The sequence below is a fragment of the Nerophis ophidion genome, linkage group LG03 (genome assembly GCF_033978795.1).
Source record: "Nerophis ophidion isolate RoL-2023_Sa linkage group LG03, RoL_Noph_v1.0, whole genome shotgun sequence".
NCBI classification, from domain to species: Eukaryota; Metazoa; Chordata; class Actinopteri; order Syngnathiformes; family Syngnathidae; genus Nerophis; species Nerophis ophidion.
In genome coordinates, this window is record NC_084613.1 from 5726955 (window position 1) to 5749838 (window position 22884).

At 39.2% G+C, this 22884-nt stretch overlaps 1 protein-coding gene across 3 annotated transcripts in view; it reads right to left on the bottom strand.

The window, feature by feature from the left end:
- tab2 (TGF-beta activated kinase 1 (MAP3K7) binding protein 2) overlaps window positions 1-22884 on the bottom strand; it is a 100749-nt gene that overhangs the window by 13998 nt on the left and 63867 nt on the right. For all 3 annotated transcript variants that reach the window (XM_061894094.1, XM_061894095.1, XM_061894096.1), the window contains 2 exons: window positions 6302-6462; window positions 4042-4135 (listed from right to left, as the gene is read on the bottom strand). In XM_061894094.1, coding sequence (XP_061750078.1) covers window positions 4042-4135; window positions 6302-6462 — 255 coding nt within the window. The remainder of the gene's footprint in view (window positions 1-4041; window positions 4136-6301; window positions 6463-22884) is intronic.

Below are 22884 nucleotides of genomic sequence, written 5' to 3' on the forward strand. Positions count from 1 at the left end.
TGCTACTTCCGGTACAGGTAAGGTTTATTTATTAGCGACCAAAAGTTGCGACCTTTATCGTCGATGTTCTCTACTAAATCCTTTCAGCAAAAATATGGCAATATGGCGAAATGATGAAGTATGACATAGAATGGACCTGCTATCCCCGTTTAAATAAGAACATCTCATTTCAGTAGGCCTTTAAAGGACTCCTCTCAAACATCTAAAAGAGAATTGATTAATTATTTACAAAACAATTACTTGCCGGAAATGTTATTTTGTGATAAATTGCTCTGCCTTGTCACTACTTTCCTTGGAAAGTGGTCCTCAGGGACAGGGGAGTGGCATGATTACTGATAACATTCATTGCGCGCATCCGGTTTTTTACTGCTCTTCCTACAAGGGAACGTCTCCACCAGCTGGTTTTATTGCTTGGAACCGTGGGCAGGTGCCAAGGGGCCAATAAAGCCTTTGTTACCAAGCAACTACAGGATGCAATTCAGGAAGAAGCGGGAGTGAACACTACAACGGCGGCACCTTGTCGACATGTGCAGCCAGGATGTGACCACTGACCTTAGACCAGGGGTGTCCAAAGTGCAGGTCATTTTTTTAACGGCCCTATGGCACATTTTAAAAATACTATGGGAAAAAAATTAAAACACAAAAAGTGGTATAAAAGAGCAAACAGGTGAAATGTAACAAGAGCATGTTGCAATGTTTACTATAATAACACAAAGCTGCCATGCTGGCTGTTTCTTTCTTTAAAAAAAAAAAAATTGTGAATCAAAATCAATTATGAATTATTGGCCAATTCAAGGCTCCAATTACGTCACATTAAATATTCCACTTTGAGATATTTTTTGGGGCCCTGCGATAAGGTAGCGACTTGTCCAGGGTGTACCCCGCCTTCCGCCCGATTGTAGCTGAGATAGGCGCCAGCGCCCCCCGCGACCTCAAAAGGGAATAAGCGGTAGAAATGGATGGATGGATGGAGATATTTTTGGGGGCAAATGTTGGATATTTTGTGTTTGCTATATGAAAAAACGCAGCTGTTTTTTTTTTTTTTTTTAAAGAATGGCCTAAAACTAACAAACAAAAAACATAAACAACACAAAAAAATTATAATTGACGGATAGATCTGAAGTTGATCTCGAGAACATTGTGTTAAAACAGTAAAAAAAAAAAAAATTATAATATATTTTTTAACACTTACGAGTAGGACCCTTTTGGATGAGTGTGTTTTTTTTTTTTTGGGCTTCACGGTGGCAGAGGGGTTAGTGCGCCTGCCTCACAATACGAAGGTCCTGCAGTCCTGGGTTCAAATCCAGGCTCGGGATCTTTCTGTGTGGAGTTTGCATGTTCTCCCCGTGAATGCGTGGGTTCCCTCCGGGTACTCCGGCTTCCTCCCACTTCCAAAGACATGCACCTGGGGATAGGCCCCTCCCACTTCCAAAGACATGCACCTGGGGATAGGCCCCTCCCACTTCCAAAGACATGCACCTGGGGATAGGCCCCTCCCACTTCCAAAAGACGTGCACCTGGGGATAAGTTGATTGGCAACACTAAATTGGCCCTAGTGTGTGAATGTTGTCTGTCTATCTGTGTTGGCCCTGCGATGAGGTGGCGACTTGTCCAGGGTGTACCCCGCCTTCCGCCCGATTGTAGCTGAGATAGGCGCCAGCGCCCCCCGCGACCCTAAAAGGGAACAAGCGGTAGAAAATGGATGGATGGATGTTTTGTTTTTGAGTGTCATTGCACAAAAAATAATAATGAATTAAAATCAATGGTGTTATGAGTTGTTGACCTTTTTCCGGCTCAAATTATATAATGTGAAGTGAATTATATTTATATAGCGCTTTTCTCTAGTGACTCAAAGCGCTTTACATAGTGAAACCCGATATCTAAGTTACATTTAAACCAGTGTGGGTGGCACTGGGAGCAGGTGGGTAAAGTGTCTTGCCCAAGGACACAACGGCAGTGACTAGGATGGCGGAAGCGGGAATCGAACCTGCAACCCTCAAGTTGATGGCACGGCCGCTCTACCAACCGAGTTGTACCGCCCCGAATAATCTCAAACATTCTACTTAGAAATTTTATTGGGTGAAAATATTGCATATTTAGTTTTTTTTCCCCATAAAGAAATATGGTTTTCTTTGACAAAAAGAGCATACAACTTAAAGGCCTACTGAAATAAGATTGTCTTATTTAAACGGGGATAGCAGGTCCATTCTATGTGTCATACTTGATCATTTTGCCATATTTTAGCTGAAAGGATTTAGTAGAGAACATTATGTAAAAGCCTTGCCTGTACCGGAAGTAGCAGACGATGTGCGCGTGATGTCACGGGTTGTAGGGCTCCTCACATCTGAACATTCTTTATAATCATAGCCTCCAGCAGTAAGAGCAATTCGGACCGAGAAAGCGACAATTTCCCCATTAATTTGAGTGAGGATGAAAGAGTCGTGGATGAGGAAAGTTAGAGTGAAGCACTAATAAAAAAGAAAAAAAGAAAAGGCGACGGCTCCAGGTGGTGGCAGTGGGAGAGTTTCAGATGTAATTAGACACATTTACTGGGATAATTCTGGAAAATCCCTTATCTGCTTATTGTGTTAATAGTATTTTAGTAAGATTATAATCATACCTGAAAGTCGGATGGCTGTGGTGAACGCCAGTGTCTCTGAGAGAAACCAAACAGCCAAGATCACGGCTGCCTTTTTGAGCTGCAGGATGAAGTTGCGTAATCCACTCAAGTCGACTTGATATCACAATTTCCCCATCCAAAAACTTGCTGGTTGACGTACAGAAACATGTTCGCTTGACCGTTCTGTGTTAAAGCTTCACAACAAACAAAGAAACACCGGCTGTGTTTCGGTGTTAAAGGCAGCTGCAATCCACCGCTTTCCACTTACATCTTTCTTCTTTGACGTCTCTATTATTAATTGAACAAATTGCAAAACATTCAGCAACACAGATGTCCAAAATACTGTGTAATTGCAATTTGAAAAGAGACAACTTTTAGCCGTTAGTGGTGCTGGGCTAATATGTCCCCTCAAACCAATAATGTCACAAACACACATCATTTCGGGACCTTTTCAACAAGAAACTCTGCAGGAAATTTAAAATTGCAATTTAGTAAACTAAAAAGGCCGTATTGGCATGTGTTGCAATGTTAATATTTCATCATTGATATATAAACTATCAGACTGAATCTTTAAAAACGTCATATTGACAGATAGACCTGTTGATCTACAGCAGGGGTCGGGAACCTTTTTGGCTGAGAGCGCCAAAAAGCCAAATATTTTAAAATATATTTACATAAGAGCCATATAATATTTTTTTTTTTAACACTGAACACAACTAAACACGTGCATTTTTAAGTAAGACCAACATTTCTAGAGTATAATAGGTCTCTCATTCTTTGTAATAACTTTGTTATTCTGAAGCTAACTGTGGAGGGGGCGTGGCCTGCGGGCCTGCAGCGACAGGTGCGTAGACGGCCCCGTTATAAGCAGCAGCCAGGAGGAGAGACTGGAAATACAATTGCTGGAAAGCAACAGAGACGTAATGAAAAATAAAACAATAATATAACCCTGAAACAGGCTCTCATGTCGGTGCTCGGGGGTCTGAAGAACCCCCAGGAGGGCAAGCCCCACACTGACCAATAATAAATAAATAACTTCTTACCATTAACGCAACTTCTTGAACAGGTGCGGTAGGAAACGGATGGATGGATTAAAAATGCATTTTGAACATTATTTTGATCTAGAGATTTAAAACTTGAATAATAATAAAAAATAATAATACTGAATAATGACACATTTTTAACATTTTATTTTTACCAATGGGGTCCGCGGGATCAAGCCTGAGTGGAGGCCTAAATGTATATTTTTCATACATATATTGTATTGGTTTTTAAAATAAATGGCCCCCGCTTGCTTTGATTATTCAGTGTGCGGCCCTCAGTGGAAAAAGTTTGGACACCCCTGCCTTAGACAACCCATTTCCAAACACGCCCGCCCACATTACAACGGTGACATCGGCGGACGTAAGGAAGACTCATACCTCTTTTTTGAAAGAGATCAATCTCTTTGGTGAGGCAGTCGATGTCGATCTGTAGCAATCGGTTTTTGCATCGCAACTGCTTCATCTCTTCAATCTGCCAGACAGGAGACAGGAAGTGTGTTGGTTAGCCATGATGCAATAGTCGAGAGGCTCTTGGTCTGGGAGACTCAAATCTTAACACCTGCCTACTTATCTCTGCTGTGTTCACTCAGTGGGAGACGCCAGCACGGCTGACTAGACACTACTCCGATTGGTTTTAGGCCCTAGAACAGTGTTTTTTAAACCACTATGTGAGATAGAGTCCGGTGTGCCGTGGGAGATTAAGTACCGTATTTCTTTGAATTGTATGCGCCTGCCGGGTCAAACATTATTTTTATTAGCGCATGTCTAGAATTTCCACAGGGTCAAACTCGTCACGTCACGAGTGACACTTCACCTGTCATCATTTTCAAAATGGAGGAGGCTGATTTCAATCATTTGAAATCGCGTAAAGGGAAGACGATTAAGAGCTATTCAGTAGGATTCAAGCTCCAAGCTATTGAATATGCTAAAAAGAACAGTAATGTGAGGACTTTTCTTCGGCATGGTTGTTTTCCCAAGGATGCGTCGAAGCGATGAACACAACAAGGTAAGTTAAAGGGTATTTATTTAATAATACAAGGCTATGAACAAAAACACTGGTGTAAACAGAAAAGGTAAACAAAAGACGCTAGCGTGAAAGCTAGGATAAAACACAGGGGAAACTAAAACTTGGTACGAGGACACAAAAGAGTAAACAAAAACATTCAGCACGGAAGCTGGAAAATAAAGTGGCTTAGCGTGAGAGCTTGCGAGAAAATACATACATGGAATGATGAGAGTCGTCACTGTTGCGCGTGGGTCAAATTAGGATCCGAGAATGAGTAAACAGAAAAGGTGAGCTTAAATAGGAGGGTGAAATTTAGTAGCAGGTGGACTGATGCGTAACCATAGTGATGGACAAAAACAGGAAGTAAACGGGTCAGACTGAGAATGAAACAAAGATGGAAAAAAAACAAAAACGTGAAGATCTGAGCAGCAGATCGCAACAAGTAAGCAGCTATGTTTTATTAATATACCGTAGCTGCGTGTGTCAAATTTGAGTCATTAAATGACTCCCGCCTCCTGGCGGTAGAGGGCGCTAGTGATCCTTCTTGCGACTACTCGGCTGCAGAAGATGGTTTCCTGCTGGCTCCGCTGTGAACGGGACTCTCGCTGCTGTGTTGGATCCGCTTTGGACTGGACTCTCGCGACCGTGTTGGATCCGTTATGCATTGAACTTTCACAGAATCATGTTAGACCCGCTCGACATCCATTGCTTTCCTCCTCTCCAAGGTTCTCATAGTCATCATTGTCACCGACGTCCCACTGGGTGTGAGTTTCCCTTGCCCTTATGTGGGCCTACCGAGGATGTCGTAGTGGTTTGTGCAGCCCTTTGAGACACTAGTGATTCAGGGCTATATAAGTAAACATTGATTGATTGATTGATTGATGTCTGCCGGCTGGCCTGGGAACGCCTCGGGATCTCCCGGGAAGAGCTAGACGAAGTGGCTGGAGAGAGGGAAGTCTGGGCTTCCCTGCTTAGGCTGCTGCCCCCGTGACCCGACCTCGGATAAGCGGAAGATGATGGATGGATGTGCCTTGGTGCCTCAAAAAAGGTTGAAAAACACACTGATTGAATGGAGTTCTTCCTTGTGGGTTTGTTCTAGAAAAGGCTGATCAATGACGGCGTGGCGCAGTGGGAGAGTGGCCGTGCGCAACCCGAGGGTCCCTGGTTCAAATCCCACCTAGTACCAACCTGGTTGGCGCCTTGCATGGCAGCTCCCTCCATCAGTGTGTGAATGTGTGTGTGAATGGGTAAATGTGGAAGTAGTGTCAAAGCGCTTTGAGTACCTAGAAGGTAGAAAAGAGCTATACTAGTACAACCCACTTATTTATTTATTTATCAATGAAACAACTTTGTCAGCTAAATCTAAAAGAGCTTGGTGATGGGACTCGGATTTAGTTTGTCCGGTATATCTTTCAGTGAAGGAAATGGTTTAATAATCACTATGTTGCCCCATCTGTCCATTACCACGTGGTTTAGAAGTATTCAACTACTGCTTAGTCAGCTTTTTAAGTCAAGCCTCACATCCTCCAGTCTCATGACCTCCCAGGGACTCAACATTCAAGCTTGCAAACATTTGTTTTCTACCTAGAAACAGTCAAGGGGTGGTGATGGCAAAGTCTCAAAGAAGCTTACCGAAGGGATTTGGGAGGCAGAATTGGATCTCTCCAGCCGTCTCCTGGTCAGGTCATTCTCCAGCTCACTGACCTCTTCTTTTAGCTTCTCCAGCTTCTTCTTCTTCAGCTCCAGCTCATGCCAAAGCCTCTCCATGCGGGCCTTCTGGTGGCCCAACAATGCTGAAAACCATAAACACAGGTGGTTTCCAAACGATCAAATTTGCAGGAGAAAAAAACTCAAGTGAAAAAGCAGAGTCTCAATGTTCTTCTGGGTTTGGTTTTGTTTTGTTTAACCTTTACTGGGGGACCACAAAAATGTCATTATTGTCTTTATTTGAACCAAAACTCTTGGTGTCCATGAAATATTTGTTTATTATAGTCCTTAAAGGGGAACATTATCACCAAACCTATGCAAGAGTCAATATATACCTTGATGTTGCAGAAAGAAGACCATGTATTTTTTTAACCGATTTCCGAACTCTAAATGGGTGAATTTTGGCAAATTAAACGCCTTTCTGTTTATCGGTCTTTTAGCGATGACGTCACCGAGGTAGCTGTGATCTCTCAGAGACTGGCGTTCACCGCAGCCATCTGACTTTCAGGTATGGCTTTATAATATCACTAAAATACTATTAACACAATAAGCAGATAAGGGATTTCCCAGAATTATCCTAGTAAATGTGTCTAATAACATCTGAAACTCTCCCAATGCCGTCGCCTGGAGCCGTCGCCTTTTTTTTTTCTTTTTTTTTGTGCTTCACTCTAACTTTCCTCATCCACAAATCTTTCATCCTCGCTCAATTTAAAGGGGAACATTATCACCAAACCTATGCAAGCGTCAATATATACCTTGATGTTGCAGAAAAAAGACCATGTATTTTTTTTAACCGATTTCCGAACTCTAAATGGGTGAATTTTGCCGAATTAAACGCCTTTCTGTTTATCGGTCTTTTAGCAATGACGTCAGAACGTGACGTCACCGAGGTAGCTGTGATCTTAGCTCCTCGGAATCTCTCAGAGACACTGGCGTTCACCGCAGCCTTTATAATATCACTAAAATACTATTAACACAATAAGCAGATAAGGGATTTTCCAGAATTATCCTAGTAAATGTGTCTAATAACATCTGAAACCCTCCCAATGCCGTCGCCTTTTCTTTTCTTTTTTTTGTGCTTCACTCTAACTTTCCTCATCCAAAAATCTTTCATCCTCGCTCAATTTAAAGGGGAACATTATCACAAAACCTATGCAAGAGTCAATATATACCTTGATGTTGCAGAAAAAAGACCATGTATTTTTTTAACCGATTTTCGAACTCTAAATGGGTGAATTTTGGCAAATTAAACGCCTTTCTGTTTATCGGTCTTTTAGCGATGACGTCAGAACGTGACGTCACCAAGGTAGCTGTGATCTCTCAGAGACACTGGCGTTCACCGCAGCCATCTGACTTTCAGGTATGGCTTTATAATATAACTAAAATACTATTAACACAATAAGCAGATAAGGGATTTCCCAGAATTATCCTAGTAAATGTGTCTAATAACATCTGAAACTCTCCCAATGCCGTCGCCTGGAGCCGTCGCCTTTTCTTTTCTTTTGTACTTCACTCTAACTTTCCTCATCCAAAAATCTTTCATCCTCGCTCAATTTAAAGGGGAACATTATCACCAAACCTATGCAAGCGTCAATATATACCTTGATGTTGCAGAAAAAAGACCATGTATTTTTTTAACCGATTTCCGAACTCTAAATGGGTGAATTTTGGCAAATTAAACGCCTTTTTGTTTATGGGTCTTTTAGCGATGACGTCAGAACGTGACGTCACCGAGGTAGCTGTGATCTCTCAGAGACACTGGCGTTCACCGCAGCCATCTGACTTTCAGGTATGACTTCATAATATCACTAAAATACTATTAACACAATAAGCAAATAAGGGATTTTCCAGAATTATCCTAGTAAATGTGTCTAATAACATCTGAAACTCTCCCAATGCCGTCGCCTTTTCTTTTCTTTTTTTTTGTGCTTCACTCTAACTTTCCTCATCCAAAAATCTTTCATCCTCGCTCAATTTAAAGGGGAACATTATCAGCAGACCTATGTAAGCGTCAATATATACCTTGATGTTGCAGAAAAAAGACCATGTATTTTTTTAACCGATTTCCGAACTCTAAATGGGTGAATTTTGCCGAATTAAACGCCTTTCTGTTTATCTGTCTTTTAGCGATGACGTCAGAACGTGACGTCACCGAGGTAGCTGTGATCTTAGCTCCTCGGAATCTCTCAGAGACACTGGCGTTCACCGCAGCCTTTATAATATCACTAAAATACTATTAACACAATAAGTAGATAAGGGATTTCCCAGAATTATCCTAGTAAATGTGTTTAATAACATCTGAAACTCTCCCAATGCCGTCGCCTGGAGCCGTCGCCTTTTCTTTTCTTTTTTTTTGTGCTTCACTCTAACTTTCCTCATCCAAAAATCTTTCATCCTCGCTCAATTTAAAGGGGAACATTATCACCAAACCTATGCAAGCGTCAATATATACCTTGATGTTGCAGAAAAAAGACCATGTATTTTTTTTAACCGATTTCCGAACTCTAAATGGGTGAATTTTGGCAAATTTAACGCCTTTCTGTTTATCGGTCTTTTAGCGATGACGTCAGAACGTGACGTCACCGAGGTAGCTGTGATCTCTCAGAGACACTGGCGTTCACCGCAGCCATCTGACTTTCAGGTATGACTTTATAATATCACTAAAATACTATTAACACAATAAGCAGATAAGGGATTTCCCAGAATGATCCTAGTAAATGTGTCTCATAACATCTGAAACTCTCCCAATGCCGTCGCCTGGAGCCGTCGCCTTTTCTTTTCTTTTTTTTTTTGTGCTTCACTCTAACTTTCCTCATCCAAAAATCTTTCATCCTCGCTCAATTTAAAGGGGAACATTATCACCAAACCTATGCAAGCGTCAATATATACCTTGATGTTGCAGAAAAAAGACCATGTATTTTTTTAACCGATTTCCGAACTCTAAACGGGTGAATTTTGGCAAATTAAACGCCTTTTTGTTTATCGGTCTTTTAGCGATGACGTCACCGAGGTAGCTGTGATCTCTCAGAGACACTGGCGTTCACCGCAGCCATCTGACTTTCAGGTATGACTTTATAATATCACTGAAATACTATTAACACAATAAGCAGATAAGGGATTTTCCAGAATTATCCTAGTAAATGTGTTTAATAACATCTGAAACTCTCCCAATGCCGTCGCCTGGAGCCGTCGCCTTTTCTTTTCTTTTTTTTTTGTGCTTCACTCTAACTTTCCTCATCCAAAAATCTTTCATCCTCGCTCAATTTAAAGGGGAACATTATCACCAAACCTATGCAAGCGTCAATATATACCTTGATGTTGCAAAAAAAAAGACCATGTATTTTTTTAACCGATTTCCGAACTCTAAATGGGTGAATTTTGGCAAATTAAACGCCTTTCTGTTTATGGGTCTTTTAGCGATGACGTCAGAACGTGACGTCACCGAGGTAGCTGTGATCTTAGCTCTTCAGAATCTCTCAGAGACACTGGCGTTCACCGCAGCCTTTATAATAGCACTAAAATACTATTAACACAATAAGCAGATAAGGGATTTTCCAGAATTATCCTAGTAAATGTGTCTAATAAGATCTGAAACTCTCCCAATGCCATCGCCTTTTCTTTTCTTTTTTTTTGTGCTTCACTCTAACTTTCCTCATCCAAAATTCTTTCATCCTCGCTCAATTTAAAGGGGAACATTATCACCAAACCTATGCAAGCGTCAATATATACCTTGATGAGTTAGTGCTGCAAGGGGTTCTAGGTATTTGTTCTGTTGTGTTTGTGTTGTGTTATGGTGCGGATGTTCTCCCGAAATGTGTTCGTCATTCTTGTTTGGTGTGGCTTCACAGTGTGGTGCACATTTTTAACAGTGTTAAAGTTGTTTATACGGCCACCCTCAGTGTGACCTGTATGGTTGTTGACCAAGTATGCCTTGCATTCACTTACGTGTGTAAAAGCCGCGTGTATTATGTGATTTGGCCGGCACGCTGTTCGCATGGAGGAAAAGCGGACGTGACGACATATTGTAGACAACGCTAAAGGCAGTGACTTTAAGACACGCCCCCAATATTGTTGTCCGGGTGGAAATCAGGAGAAATTCAGGAGAATGGTTGGAAAATCGGGAGGGTTAGCAAGAACGAATATTAGCGGCGAATGCGGTGTTATAATACCGGCGGGCCAGCTCTAATGTTAATTTGATATTGCCTCAAGGGCCAAATGAAATCGCAAATTTGGCCCGCGGGCCAGAGTTTGACACCTATGGTGTAGATAATAATCCTTTTTTTTTTTTTTTAAGTTTACACTTGTTCAAGAGCAAGTATTGATGCTGAGTTATAGACATTTTATCCCACTCAGGTTGTTTGTGTGTTGCTTTATTTAATGTTTACAGCTTTAATTGCACTTTATACTGTTCAATGATGCCATTTCTGTTTGTCGTGTATATTTTTGTCTATTTTGTGTTTGTCCTTGAATAAACAGGTCAGTTTCTTGTTACCAACCATTGTGTATCATTCAAACTCACCTCATTCAGCTGGCTAGTTGTTATCAAGAGTACTAAAATGATTTTCGACATGAATCTGACAACTAAGTAGGCTAAATAACTATAAACTTTAAAGGGGAACATTATTATTCCCAGGAACACCACACCTACCGTCACGCATGGTGGTGGTAGTATTATGCTATGGGCCTGTTTTGCCGCCAATGGAACTGCTGCTTTAAAGGGGAACATTATCACAATTTCAAAAGGGTTGAAAACAATAAAAATCAGTTCCCAGTGGTATGTTGTATTTTTTTTCAAAATTTTACCGGTCTCCGAATATCCCTAAAAAAAGCTTTAAAGTGCTTGATTTTCGCTATTTGTGACGGCACTATCCATTTCCCTGTGACGTCATACAGTGCTGCCAATGTAAACAAACAACGGCGAATAGCACAGCAAGATATAGCGACATTAGCTCGGATTCAGACTCGGATTTCAGCGGCTTAAGCGATTCAACAGATTACGCATGTATTGAAACGGATGAAAGTATTGAAGAAGAAACTGAAGCTATTGAGCGAATAGCTATTGACGCTATTCATAGCCATAGCATGGCCGAATAGCTGCGTTAGCATCGCCGGTAAAATGTGCGGACCAAACGATCAGGACTTTCGCATCTTGTGACACTGGAGCAACTTAAATCCGTCGATTGGTAAGTGTTTGTTTCGCATTAAATGTGGGTGGAAGGAAACGTAATATAGTTGCAAATGCATCTGCAGGTTATCCATACATCTCTGTGCCATGTCTGTCTTAGCATCGCCGGTAAAATGTGCGGACCAAACGATCGGGACTTTCGCATCTTGTGACACTGGAGCGACTTAAATCCGTCGATTGGTAAGTGTTTGTTTCGCATTAAATGTGGGTGGAAGGAAACGTAATATAGTTGCAAATGCATCTGCAGGTTATCCATACATCTCTGTGCCATGTCTGCTTTAGCACCGCCGGTAGACAGCATGTTAGCGTCGATTCGCGTAGCATGTTAGCATCGATTAGCTGGCAGTCACGCCGCGACCAAATATGTCTGATTAGCACATAAGTCAACATCAACAAAACTCATCTTTGTGATTTCGTTGACTTTATCGTTGCAAATGCATCTGCAGGTTATCCATACATCTCTGTGCCATGTCTGTCTTAGCATCGCCGGTCAAATGCGGAGACATTTTGGTACATTCAATGGGGGTCTGGCGGAGGACACTTTCGCATCTTCGGGCCAGTGGTGCAACTTGAATCCCTCCCTGTTAGTGTTGTTACAACCTCCGACAACACACCGACGAGGCATGATGTCTCCAAGGTTCCAAAAAATAGTCGAAACAACGGAAAAAACAGAGCTGAGACCCAATGTTTACAATGGGTTGAAAATGAAAATGGCGGCTGTGTTACCTCGGCGATGCCACACCCCCTCCAGAGCGATAAACAGAAAGGCGTTTAATTCGCCAAAATTCACCCGTTTAGAGTTCGGAAATCGGTTAAAAAAATATATGGTCTTTTTTTCTGCACCATCAAGGTATATATTGACGCTTACATAGGTCTGCTGATAATGTTCCCCTTTAATACAGGCCAGTATCGGCCAGTATCGGATCGGAAGTGCAAAAACCTGGATCGGGACATCCCTAGTTGTGACCACCCTCCCCCCTGGAGGGTAAAATCCACAAGTCATTTAGTGGAAAGGCTGAAAAAGGACACTCTGGATAGGATCCAGTGGTCTGTGGAAGTAGAGGGCAAAGACTCACAATATTGTCTCTTGCAACGTGAGTTTGCGGGCTTTTATCAGACTGCAACTGACATTGAAGCCAGCCAAAGAGCCCACCATGTCAAATAATCTCCTTGGCAAGAAGCAGTGGAAAAAGAATTCAGACCTGACAGAGGCATAAAACACCTGACTATTAGAGCTCTACAATCAGCCTTTTACACTGGAAAGGAGCTGGCAAAGACCGGACTTGGCTGTGCGCCGACAACAATGGGGTCACACAGACCTGTAACAATCTACTTGTGGTGGGCAAAAAAGCATAACTAACTACAAATGAAGCTGAATGAAGCGGTGAGGAAAAAGGGATGACTCACTTGAAGAGACTATATCATTGTCATCTGTGGTGTGTTTTGGCCTTGCACATAACACTTCCACCTCACCTTTTACCTCATGTCCCACCTTTTCTTGTTTATTAGGGTCCGCAGGCCCTATTGAAACGGCTGTGTTTTATTATTATGCCGCACCTACGCGCTGTAATTTGACCCCCTCAACATGCTTCAAAACTCACCAAATTTGACACACACGTCGGTATAGCAAACCTTCCCAACATATTAAGCAACCAATCCCCCAAAATGAAAATTGCGCTCTAGCGCCCCCTAGGAAAAAAAATTACAGACAAAACTGCATGTAACTTCTGTTAGGAATGTCATAGCGACATGAAACAAAAACTCTTATGTAGGTCTGACTTAGACCCAATTTTCATACACTCACTTCTTTCAGCAAAAATCTACAGGAAGTTGGCAAAAACCCCTTCAAAATAACATTTTCGAAAAAAAATGCAATTTTTGCCTCTCTGCGCTGTAATTTGACCCCTTTAAAATGCTTCAAAAGTCACCAAACTTGGCGCACACATAAGGACTGGCGAATATTGCGATCTAATGAAAAAAAAACAAACCCCAAAACTCAAAATTGCGCTCTAGCGCTGTTTTTGAATAAAACACTGAAAAAACTGTTCCAAGGAAGAAAAAACAGACAAAATTGCTTGTAACTTCCGGTAAGAATGTCGGAGAGACATGAAACAAAAACCTCTATGTAGGTCTCGCTTAGACCTACATTTCATAGATAGACAACCCCCAACAAAAATCAACAGGAAGTTTGCAATCCCCCTTCAAAACAAAAGTTTTGTAAAAACCGGCCACCTTTCTTCAAACATTATCTCCTCTGAGTGCGTTTGTTGTTTTGGCTTCAAACTCGCACAGGAGAGAGATTGAACCCTTCTGATTAAAAGTATAGAACAGAGTTTTGATAAGTTCTCAGGTTTTGATTTTACGCGGCTTCAAAGAACCCCTGTGCAAAGTCTCCTAAAAAAATGTCATTTTTGCCTCTTTGAGCTGTTATTTGACCCCCTTAAAATGCTTCTGAACTCACCAAACTTGACACACACATCAGGTTTGGCAAAAATTGCGATCTGATGAAAAAAACCTAACCTCAAAACTCAAAACTGCGCTCTACCGCCCCCCTAGGAATACAACACGGACAAACTGCTCCTAGGAAGAAAACACAGACAAAACTGCTTGTAACTTCCGGTAGGAATGTCAGAGAGACATGAAACAAAAAACACTATGTAGGTCTCACTTAGACCTACATTTTAATCATTAACATACTTTAGCAAAAATCAACAGGAAGTTTGATATTTTCACTTCAATACAACAACTGCATTACTTTCACAATGCATTATATTCTCAAAATAGTGGCTCCAAGGCGTCTTCTAACGCTTATCCGGCCGTGGGTCTCGGGGGCAGCAGCCAAAGGCCGACCCGACCAACGCTGCTTGCAGCTTTAATTTCAGACTGTAGTTCCTAGACCACAGCAACTTCAACCCGATGTTGTTGGCAGAAAGAAACACCTCCTACTGACTTGTTAATGGCCACAACCTTCTGGGTTTGAAGGGGAACTGCACTTTTTAAAAAATGTTGCCTGTCGTTCACAATCATTATAAGAAGACAAAAGTTGTTTTTTTCCCCATTTTTTACATGAAAAACTGCTCGTTCTTGGTGGCTAGCAATGCAGCTAATGGGATAAATCAATCCTATCTCTAAATAATTTTAGAAATGCATTCAAAAAAGCCTCAACAACACTTCATTTATGTTGTGTAACCTGTATAATAACAAACTGTAGCTACATTGTTATTGTAAGAGGGAATACTGAGGAACTATTTTTCTAGCGTACTAACACTTAAATGTAAAACCCAGCTACGGCAAGAGATAAGCTAGCTTCCACATCAGTTTGAGTTTGTAACACACAACACTGTAATAAAACACTAAACTGAGTGGAAAACATGAACAATCATATTACAGTTAGTGTAAAGTATTATTTCATGTTTTGTTTGTACACAGCTAGCCAGACAGTGTATGTAGTGTAGTATACAGTGTGATGTGCTGCATGTATTATGAATAATAGTCTAGTGACTCACTCAATGGACAGTTGTGTGTTTGGTCCAGATCTTTCCAGTTGATTTGGGTAAGCACTCCAAAAATTAGGCAAAGTTTGGGTCAAAAGTTCGATATATGCAGTGTGACCAAACCACACTCTCATGCTTTCATCTGCTCCAACGGTTCAGCCTCTTCTTCTCGTACTTCTATAAGCAGCAGTTCATCCTCCGTATATTAAGATGAGGTTGTGAATGCTCATTTGTCCTAAAATAGTTGTCTTTGATGTCTGTTATTAAGTCTCCATGATTAGAAAACACACTCGCGTTTGTTGCAGGAAGTCGGAAGCGTGCTGCTACGGAAACGAAAATAAATGCGGCAAAGTATTAGTGCGTAAAATTACCAAAATACGATAAATATTGAACGTATTATAAATGTGTATGTTACATTATATATATATATATACTTGGTGTGTATATTGTACATATTACATATTGTTATGAAGGTGTCTGTTACTACATTATATATATATTCTTGCAGTGTGTATATTGGACATATTACATATTGTTATGAAGGTGTCTATTACTACATTATGTATATACTTGCAGTGTGTATATTGTACATATTACATATTGTTATGAAGGTGTCTGTTACATTATATATATATATACTTGCAGTGTGTATATTGTACATATTACATATTGTTATGAAGGTGTCTGTTACTACATTATATATATACTTGCAGTGTGTATATTGTACATATTACATATTGTTATGAAGGTGTCTGTTACTACATTATATATATACTTGCAGTGTGTATATTGTACATATTAGATATTGTTATGAAAGTGTCTGCCACTACATTATATATATTTACTTGCAGTGTGTATATTGTACATATTACATATTGTTATGAAGGTGTCTGTTACTACATTATATATATACTTGCAATGTGTATATTGTACATAATACATATTGTTATGAAGGTGTCTGTTACTACATTGTATATATATATATATATATACTTGCAGTGTGTATAATGTACATATTACATATTATTTTGAAGGTGTCTGTTACTACATTATATATATATACTTGCAATGTTTATATTGTACATATTACATATTGTTATGAAGGTGTCTGTTGCTACATTAAATATATATATAAATATATACTTGTAGTGTTTATATTGTACATATTACATATTGTTATGAAGGTGTCTGCCACTACATTATATATATTTACTTGCAGTGTGTATATTGTACATATTACATATTGTTATGAAGGTGTCTGTTACTACATTATATATATACTTGCAGTGTGTATATTGTACATATTACATATTGTTATGAAGGTGTCTGTTACTACATTATATATATACTTGTAGTGTGTATATTGTACATATTACATATTGTTATGAAGGTGTCTGTTACTACATTATATATATACTTGCAGTGTGTATATTGTACATATTACATGTTGTTATGAAGGTGTCTGTTACTACATTATATATATATACTTGCAGTGTGTATATTGTGCATATTACATATTATTATGAAGGTGTCTGTTACTACATTATATATATATACTTGCAGTGTGTATATTGTACATATTACATATTGTTATGAAGGTGTCCGTTACTACATTATATATATACACTTACAATGTGTATATTGTACATATTACATATTGTTATGAAAGTGTCTGCTTGCAAATTTGTTTTAGAGCATGGGTGTCAAACTCTGGCCCTTGAGGCAGTATCAAATTAACAATAGGGCTGGCCCGCCGCTGTAACACCGCATTCACCGCTAACACTCATACTTGCCAACCCTCCCGATTTTCCCGGAAGACTCCCAAAGTACAGTGCTCCTCCCAAATTTCATCCTGGACAACAAAATTGGGGGTGGGCCTTAAAAGCATTGCCTTTGGCGTTCTCTACAACCTGTCGCCAAGTCCACTTTTCCTCCATACAAACAGCGTGCCGTCCCTGTCACATAATATATGCGGCCTATACACTCACTCAAGTGAATGCAAGGCATACTTGGTCAACAGCCATACAGGTCACACTGAGGGTGGCCGTATAAACAACTTTAACACTGTTACAAATATGCGCCACACTGTGAACCCACACCAAACAAGAATGACAAACACATTTCGGGAGAACATCCGCACCGTAACACAACATAACAGAATCACAACAGAATCCCTCGCAGCACTAACTGTTTTGGGACACAACAATATACAACCCCCGCTATCACCAAACCCCGTCCACCTCAACCCCGCCGCCGAAAAGAGGCATTAAATTTTTATTTAAATTTTGATACGCCATTGATATTTTTTGATTATTATTATTATTCGAAACTCGATTGTGCATGTTACTATAAAGTTATATAAGCCTTGCTTGTTCAATATTCAATGCAAAACTTGTTTGGGTGCCTACTAAAAGGTTAATTTGTTCAACCTCGGCCCGCGGCTTTGTTCGGTTTTAAATTTTGGCCCAATCTGTATTTGAGTTCGACGCCCCTGTTTTAGAGGTTTTGAAGGCTACAACAGTGACTCCCATTAACTGCATCTTGCAAGCATTTTTTAATAAGCAAAACTGCAAAACAAGTGCAGTTCCCTTTAGGCACATGGCTACTTTCGATATGATTTAAAAGGGGTGTAAGCTGTCAAACCAATTCCTGAGCTCAAGTCCACATCGATTGCAAAGTAACAAGGATATGTGTGCACGCACACTTTAATACATCTGAATTTTTACTTGCATACATGCTTTCCTGGAGTCTATTTCTCGCAGGAAATCCTTGAATTGCTAACACATGAGGCCTCAGATCTAAGAAACGGGCGCTGAGCAATTATATGATCGTGATCATGATTAGTTTAAACTGGAGCATGGTGATCAGCTGTTAGCCTCAAACATGGCGGAAATGTATGTGTAGGGAAGCAACGATGCTTGCTATAATCTGCCTGTAATGACCATGATTCTGTCTGTGTGTGCGTGTGTGTGTGTGTGTGTGTGTGTGTGTGTGTGTGTGTGTGTGTGTGTGTGTGTGTGTGTGTGTGTGTGTGTGTGTGTGTGTGCGCGACCATCCCGTTCCACCATTGTGAAAGTCACGACAAAACGAATGTTTATTTAGTGTTGTGCCTCTCCCCTGACCAGAGGTGGGTAGAGTAGCCAGAAATTGTACTCAAGTAAGAGTACTGTTACTTTAGAGATGTATTACTCAAGTAAAAGTAAGGAGTAGTCACCCAAATATTTACTTGAGTAAAAGTAAAAAGTATGTTGTGAAAAAAACTACTCAAGTACTGAGTAACTGATGAGTAACCTGTTTGTTTAATGATTACGGCAACTAGTAATGCACAAAAACATAAAAATAGCAATGAGCCAATTCATAGCCAGGAATATCTCTGAAGCAACTAAAACAATAATATATATTAAATAATAATACATTAAAATAAAAAAATTAAGGAAAATTGAGCCACAATAACTTAACAGCACCATAGGCTCAGTAGGCATTTATTGATTGATTGATTGAAACTTGTATTAGTAGATTGCACAGTACAGTAAATATTCCCTACAATTGACCACTAAATGGTAACACCCCAATAAGTTTTTCAACGTTAATCAATTACTTAATAAATGACCAAGTCGAGGTGATCTACCTCATATATACATACACACACACACACACGTATCATATATATATATATATATATATATATATATATATATATATATATATATTCATTCATTAAAACACCTTTAACATTTCAACAAAAACAGAAAAATAAAAAACTATAAATTATATACTGTATATATATATATATATATATATATATATATATTCATTCATTAAAACACCTTTAACATTTCAACAAAAACAGAAAAATAAAAAACTATAAATTATATACTGTATATATATATATATATATATATATATACACAGTATATAATTTATAGTTTTTTGTTGAAACGTTAAAGGTGTTTTAATGAATATACATGCATGTTTAACATATAGATTCCTATCTTTCATGAAGACAAGAATATAAGTTGGTGTATTACCTGATTCTGATGACTTGCATTGATTGGAATCAGACAGTATAGTGCTGATAACGTCCACGTTTTCAAATGGAGGAGAAAAAAAGTTCCTCCTTCCTGTCTAATACCACATGAAAGTCGTTGGTTTTTGGCATCTTATTTGTCCAGCTTCCATATTCGTTTTTATACACTTTACAAGAAATACATTGGCGGCAAACTCCGTAGCTTGCTAGCTTGTTTGTGCTGGCTTTCGAAGACTCTTATTTTGTTAACGAAGGCCCGATGGAGCGGCGCTTTTATTGTGAAGACAGGAACTGTGCGATCAGTCTTTAGGCTTTTGACGGGAAGTACGGTTGAGATAAAAAGTGTCTTTTTTCCTTTACACTTTTGATTGATTGATTGAAACTTTTATTAGTAGATTGCACAGTACAGTACATATTCTGCACAATTGACCACTAAATGGTAACACCCCAATAAGTTTTTCAACTTGGTCGGATTCGACGTGTGACGGTCACGTGACCGCCTGGTTTTGTTTGATTGGTCCAACGTCACCAGTGACTGCATTTGATTGGTTAAACGCAGGCATGCGTACTTCCTACTTTGAATGCGTGTCTGACAAAATCAAAACAAAGCGTGCATTAACAGATCGATTAAAAAAAAGTAGCGAGTAGCGAGCTGATCGTAGATAAATGGAGCGGAGTAAAAGTAGCGTTTCTTCTTTATAAATATACTCAAGTAAAAGTAAAAGTACGTTGCATAAAAACTACTCTTAGAAGTACAATTTATCCCAAAAGTTACTCAAGTAGATGCCCCTGACACAGCTGAAATACATCAATAAATAGAACTAACATCAAAGTTGACCAACATTGAGAAGGGCTTTAGTGACACACTTTAGTTTTACTGCAGCTCGCCGTAAATCCTGCCCTGAATGCGGACTCGCAGGCGGTCAGGCACAGAATGTTTTGCTGACTGAATTAGTCCATTTGTCCTGACTGGGAGAAGAAACACACCCGCTGGTTTCATCAGGGAAAAAAAAGCTTTTTTGACATTTTTGTTTGTCTGATATAACATGTAGTGGAAACTCTGCAGACGGACACTTTGGGTTCACATCATTTTTGAGTTAGCAGATAAAAAACATGTTCCTGAAGTAATCATTTATCCTGTTTTATGTGTTGGTTACACATTATTTTACAGTACCTCAAATTGACCTGGGTGTTGTATATACACAATTGACCAAAGCTTTCTTGCTATTTTCATGACATTGTAAGATATCATCAATTGCAAATGACATGTTTTATTTTGCGGGGTACACCCTGAATGCAGCTGAGATAGCCTCCAGGAACCCCCCGCTACCCTGAAAGGTGCAAGCGGTGGGAAATGGATGTTTTATTTGGAATGTGAGTGTGAGGGTTGTCTGTCTGTGTGTTGGAATAATGATGTGCAAGTTATCACACAACTCTTATGCTTAAAGGTTGTTGCTATAGTTATTATCAATTGTGCTGAAGTTGTACTTTTCTATCTGTGCAAAGGGACAACTTGCGATCTTGGATTGCGTGTTGTATTGTATCAGTGTTTGTGTCCAGAACAAGGAGTACCGTGACGCAGACAAAGCAGAGACAGGGGGATATCACGAGTGTCAGCACATTTCCATTTCTGAATAATCATATACCGTGTCGAACTGGGACTGCTGAAGCTATCCCCTTTCCTTCAGAAGCAGCCTCAGTGATGTAACCAGGGACCTCCCAAATAAATAGAGGAGCATGTGGGCTGGACTTTAGAGCGTAGGTTGGAACTGTAACTAAGAGTACAGCCCAAAATGTCTCTCCTCATTAAGCAAAATTTAACCCTGTCTCTGCATGATTCCTTGCTTCTTGTCTGTTTAATAAATGTCATCAGCACAAAATCTAAACCTATGGCAATATTTCAATTAAAATCGAACCTTTTTTGTTTGTTTTCTAAACAAAATTGAAAAAAACGGCCCTAACTTTGTTTTTTGATTCGCGTTTTCAGAATTGGAAATAGAATGAACGGAAAGTACACACACTCTGTCTCCTTACCGTATCCTCGTCTGGGAGTGACCGGGAACACAACAGAAGAAGAAGAAGATAGTGAACTAATGAAATGTATCACTTTCCATGTCTCTGGACATTACAAAGGGGGTGCATTTCAATTTCTTACACACACTTGTTATTTCATCTGTTGACCAGAGGGGGAGCACTTTTAAAAGCGACACACGGTCAATGTGAAAAATCCCTCCTTTTTGGGAACACCCTCATTTTGACCAGCAGGGGTGCAAGTGAGACATTCTATATTAGATGCAAACCATGAATTTTGGTCCTAACTTGTTCACACCTCCTCATATGGAAGATACTTTTCCTTGTTGTCTCAAAAAGGCTAGAAATACAAGAACACACGCGCACACACACAAACACACACACACACACACACACACACACACACTTGTATTTCTTACCTTTTTGAGACCTCCAAATAATGCCTCTTAATAATATATACAAACTATGCAAATACAAACAAGCTTGTTGTGAAAAATGAGTTGGAATTTCACAAGAAAAAGGTCACAATTTCACAAGAAAAACTTAGAATGTGGGCAGTGTTATAATAAAAGTTGTCATTTTACTAAACGCAAGTCAAACTGTTGCAAGAAAAACGGAACACTTGTGCAATATTATGATAAAAGTTGGAATTTTACTTAAAAACAGTCGCAATTGTACAAGAAAAGCTTAAAATGTTGGCAATTTTATGAAAAGAGTCAAAATTTTACTTGACAAAAGTCACAATTTTATAAGAAAACTTTAAAATTTTGGCATTATAATAATCGGAATTTTTACTTGGTTAAAAAAAAATCAATTTTACTCAATATTACAGAAACAGAAAGAAAATGAGAAATTTTTCCCAATTTCATAAAAAAAAATTTGCACATTGTGAGAAAAAGACTGCTTTTAGTTGATTTTTTTGTTTCTAATTGGTTTTTAATCTTCATTATGTATCACAAGTTATTACAGTATGTCTCTATATACATAAATATTTATTTTGATTAATTTTGGCCAAAAGGGGGCGCATTTCAATTTCTTACACACACTTGTTATTTCATATGTTGGCGAGAGGGGGGAGCACTTTTAAAAGCGACACACAGTCAATTTGACAAATCCCTGCTTTTTGGGACCACCCTCATTTTGACCAGCAGGGGTGCAAATGAGACATTCTATATTAGATGCAAACCATGAATTTTGGTCCTAACTTGTTCACACCTCCTCATATGGAAGATACTTTTCCCTGTTGTCTCAAGAAGGCTAGAAATACAAGAACACACACACACAAACACACTCTCGTGTATTTCTTACCTTCTTGAGACCTCCAAATAATGCCTCTTAATAATATATACAAACTATGCAAATACAAACAAGCTTCTTGTGAAAAATGAGTTGGAATTTCACAAGAAAAAGGTCACAATTTCACAAAGAAAACTTAAAATGTTGGCAGTGTTATAATAAAAGTTGTCATTTTACTAAACGCAAGACAAACTGTTACAAGAAAAACGGAACACTTGTGCAATATTATGATAAAAGTTGGAATTGTACTTAAAAACAGTCGTAATTGTACAAGAAAAGCTTAAAATGTTGGCAATTTTATGAAAATAGTCAAAATTTTGATTGACAAAAGTCACAATTTTATAAGAAAACTTTAAAATTTTGGCATTATAATAATCGGAATTTTTACTTGGTAAAAAAAAAAGTAAATTTTACTCAATATTACAGAAACAGAAAGAAAATGAGAAATTTTTCCCAATTTCATAAAAAAAAATTT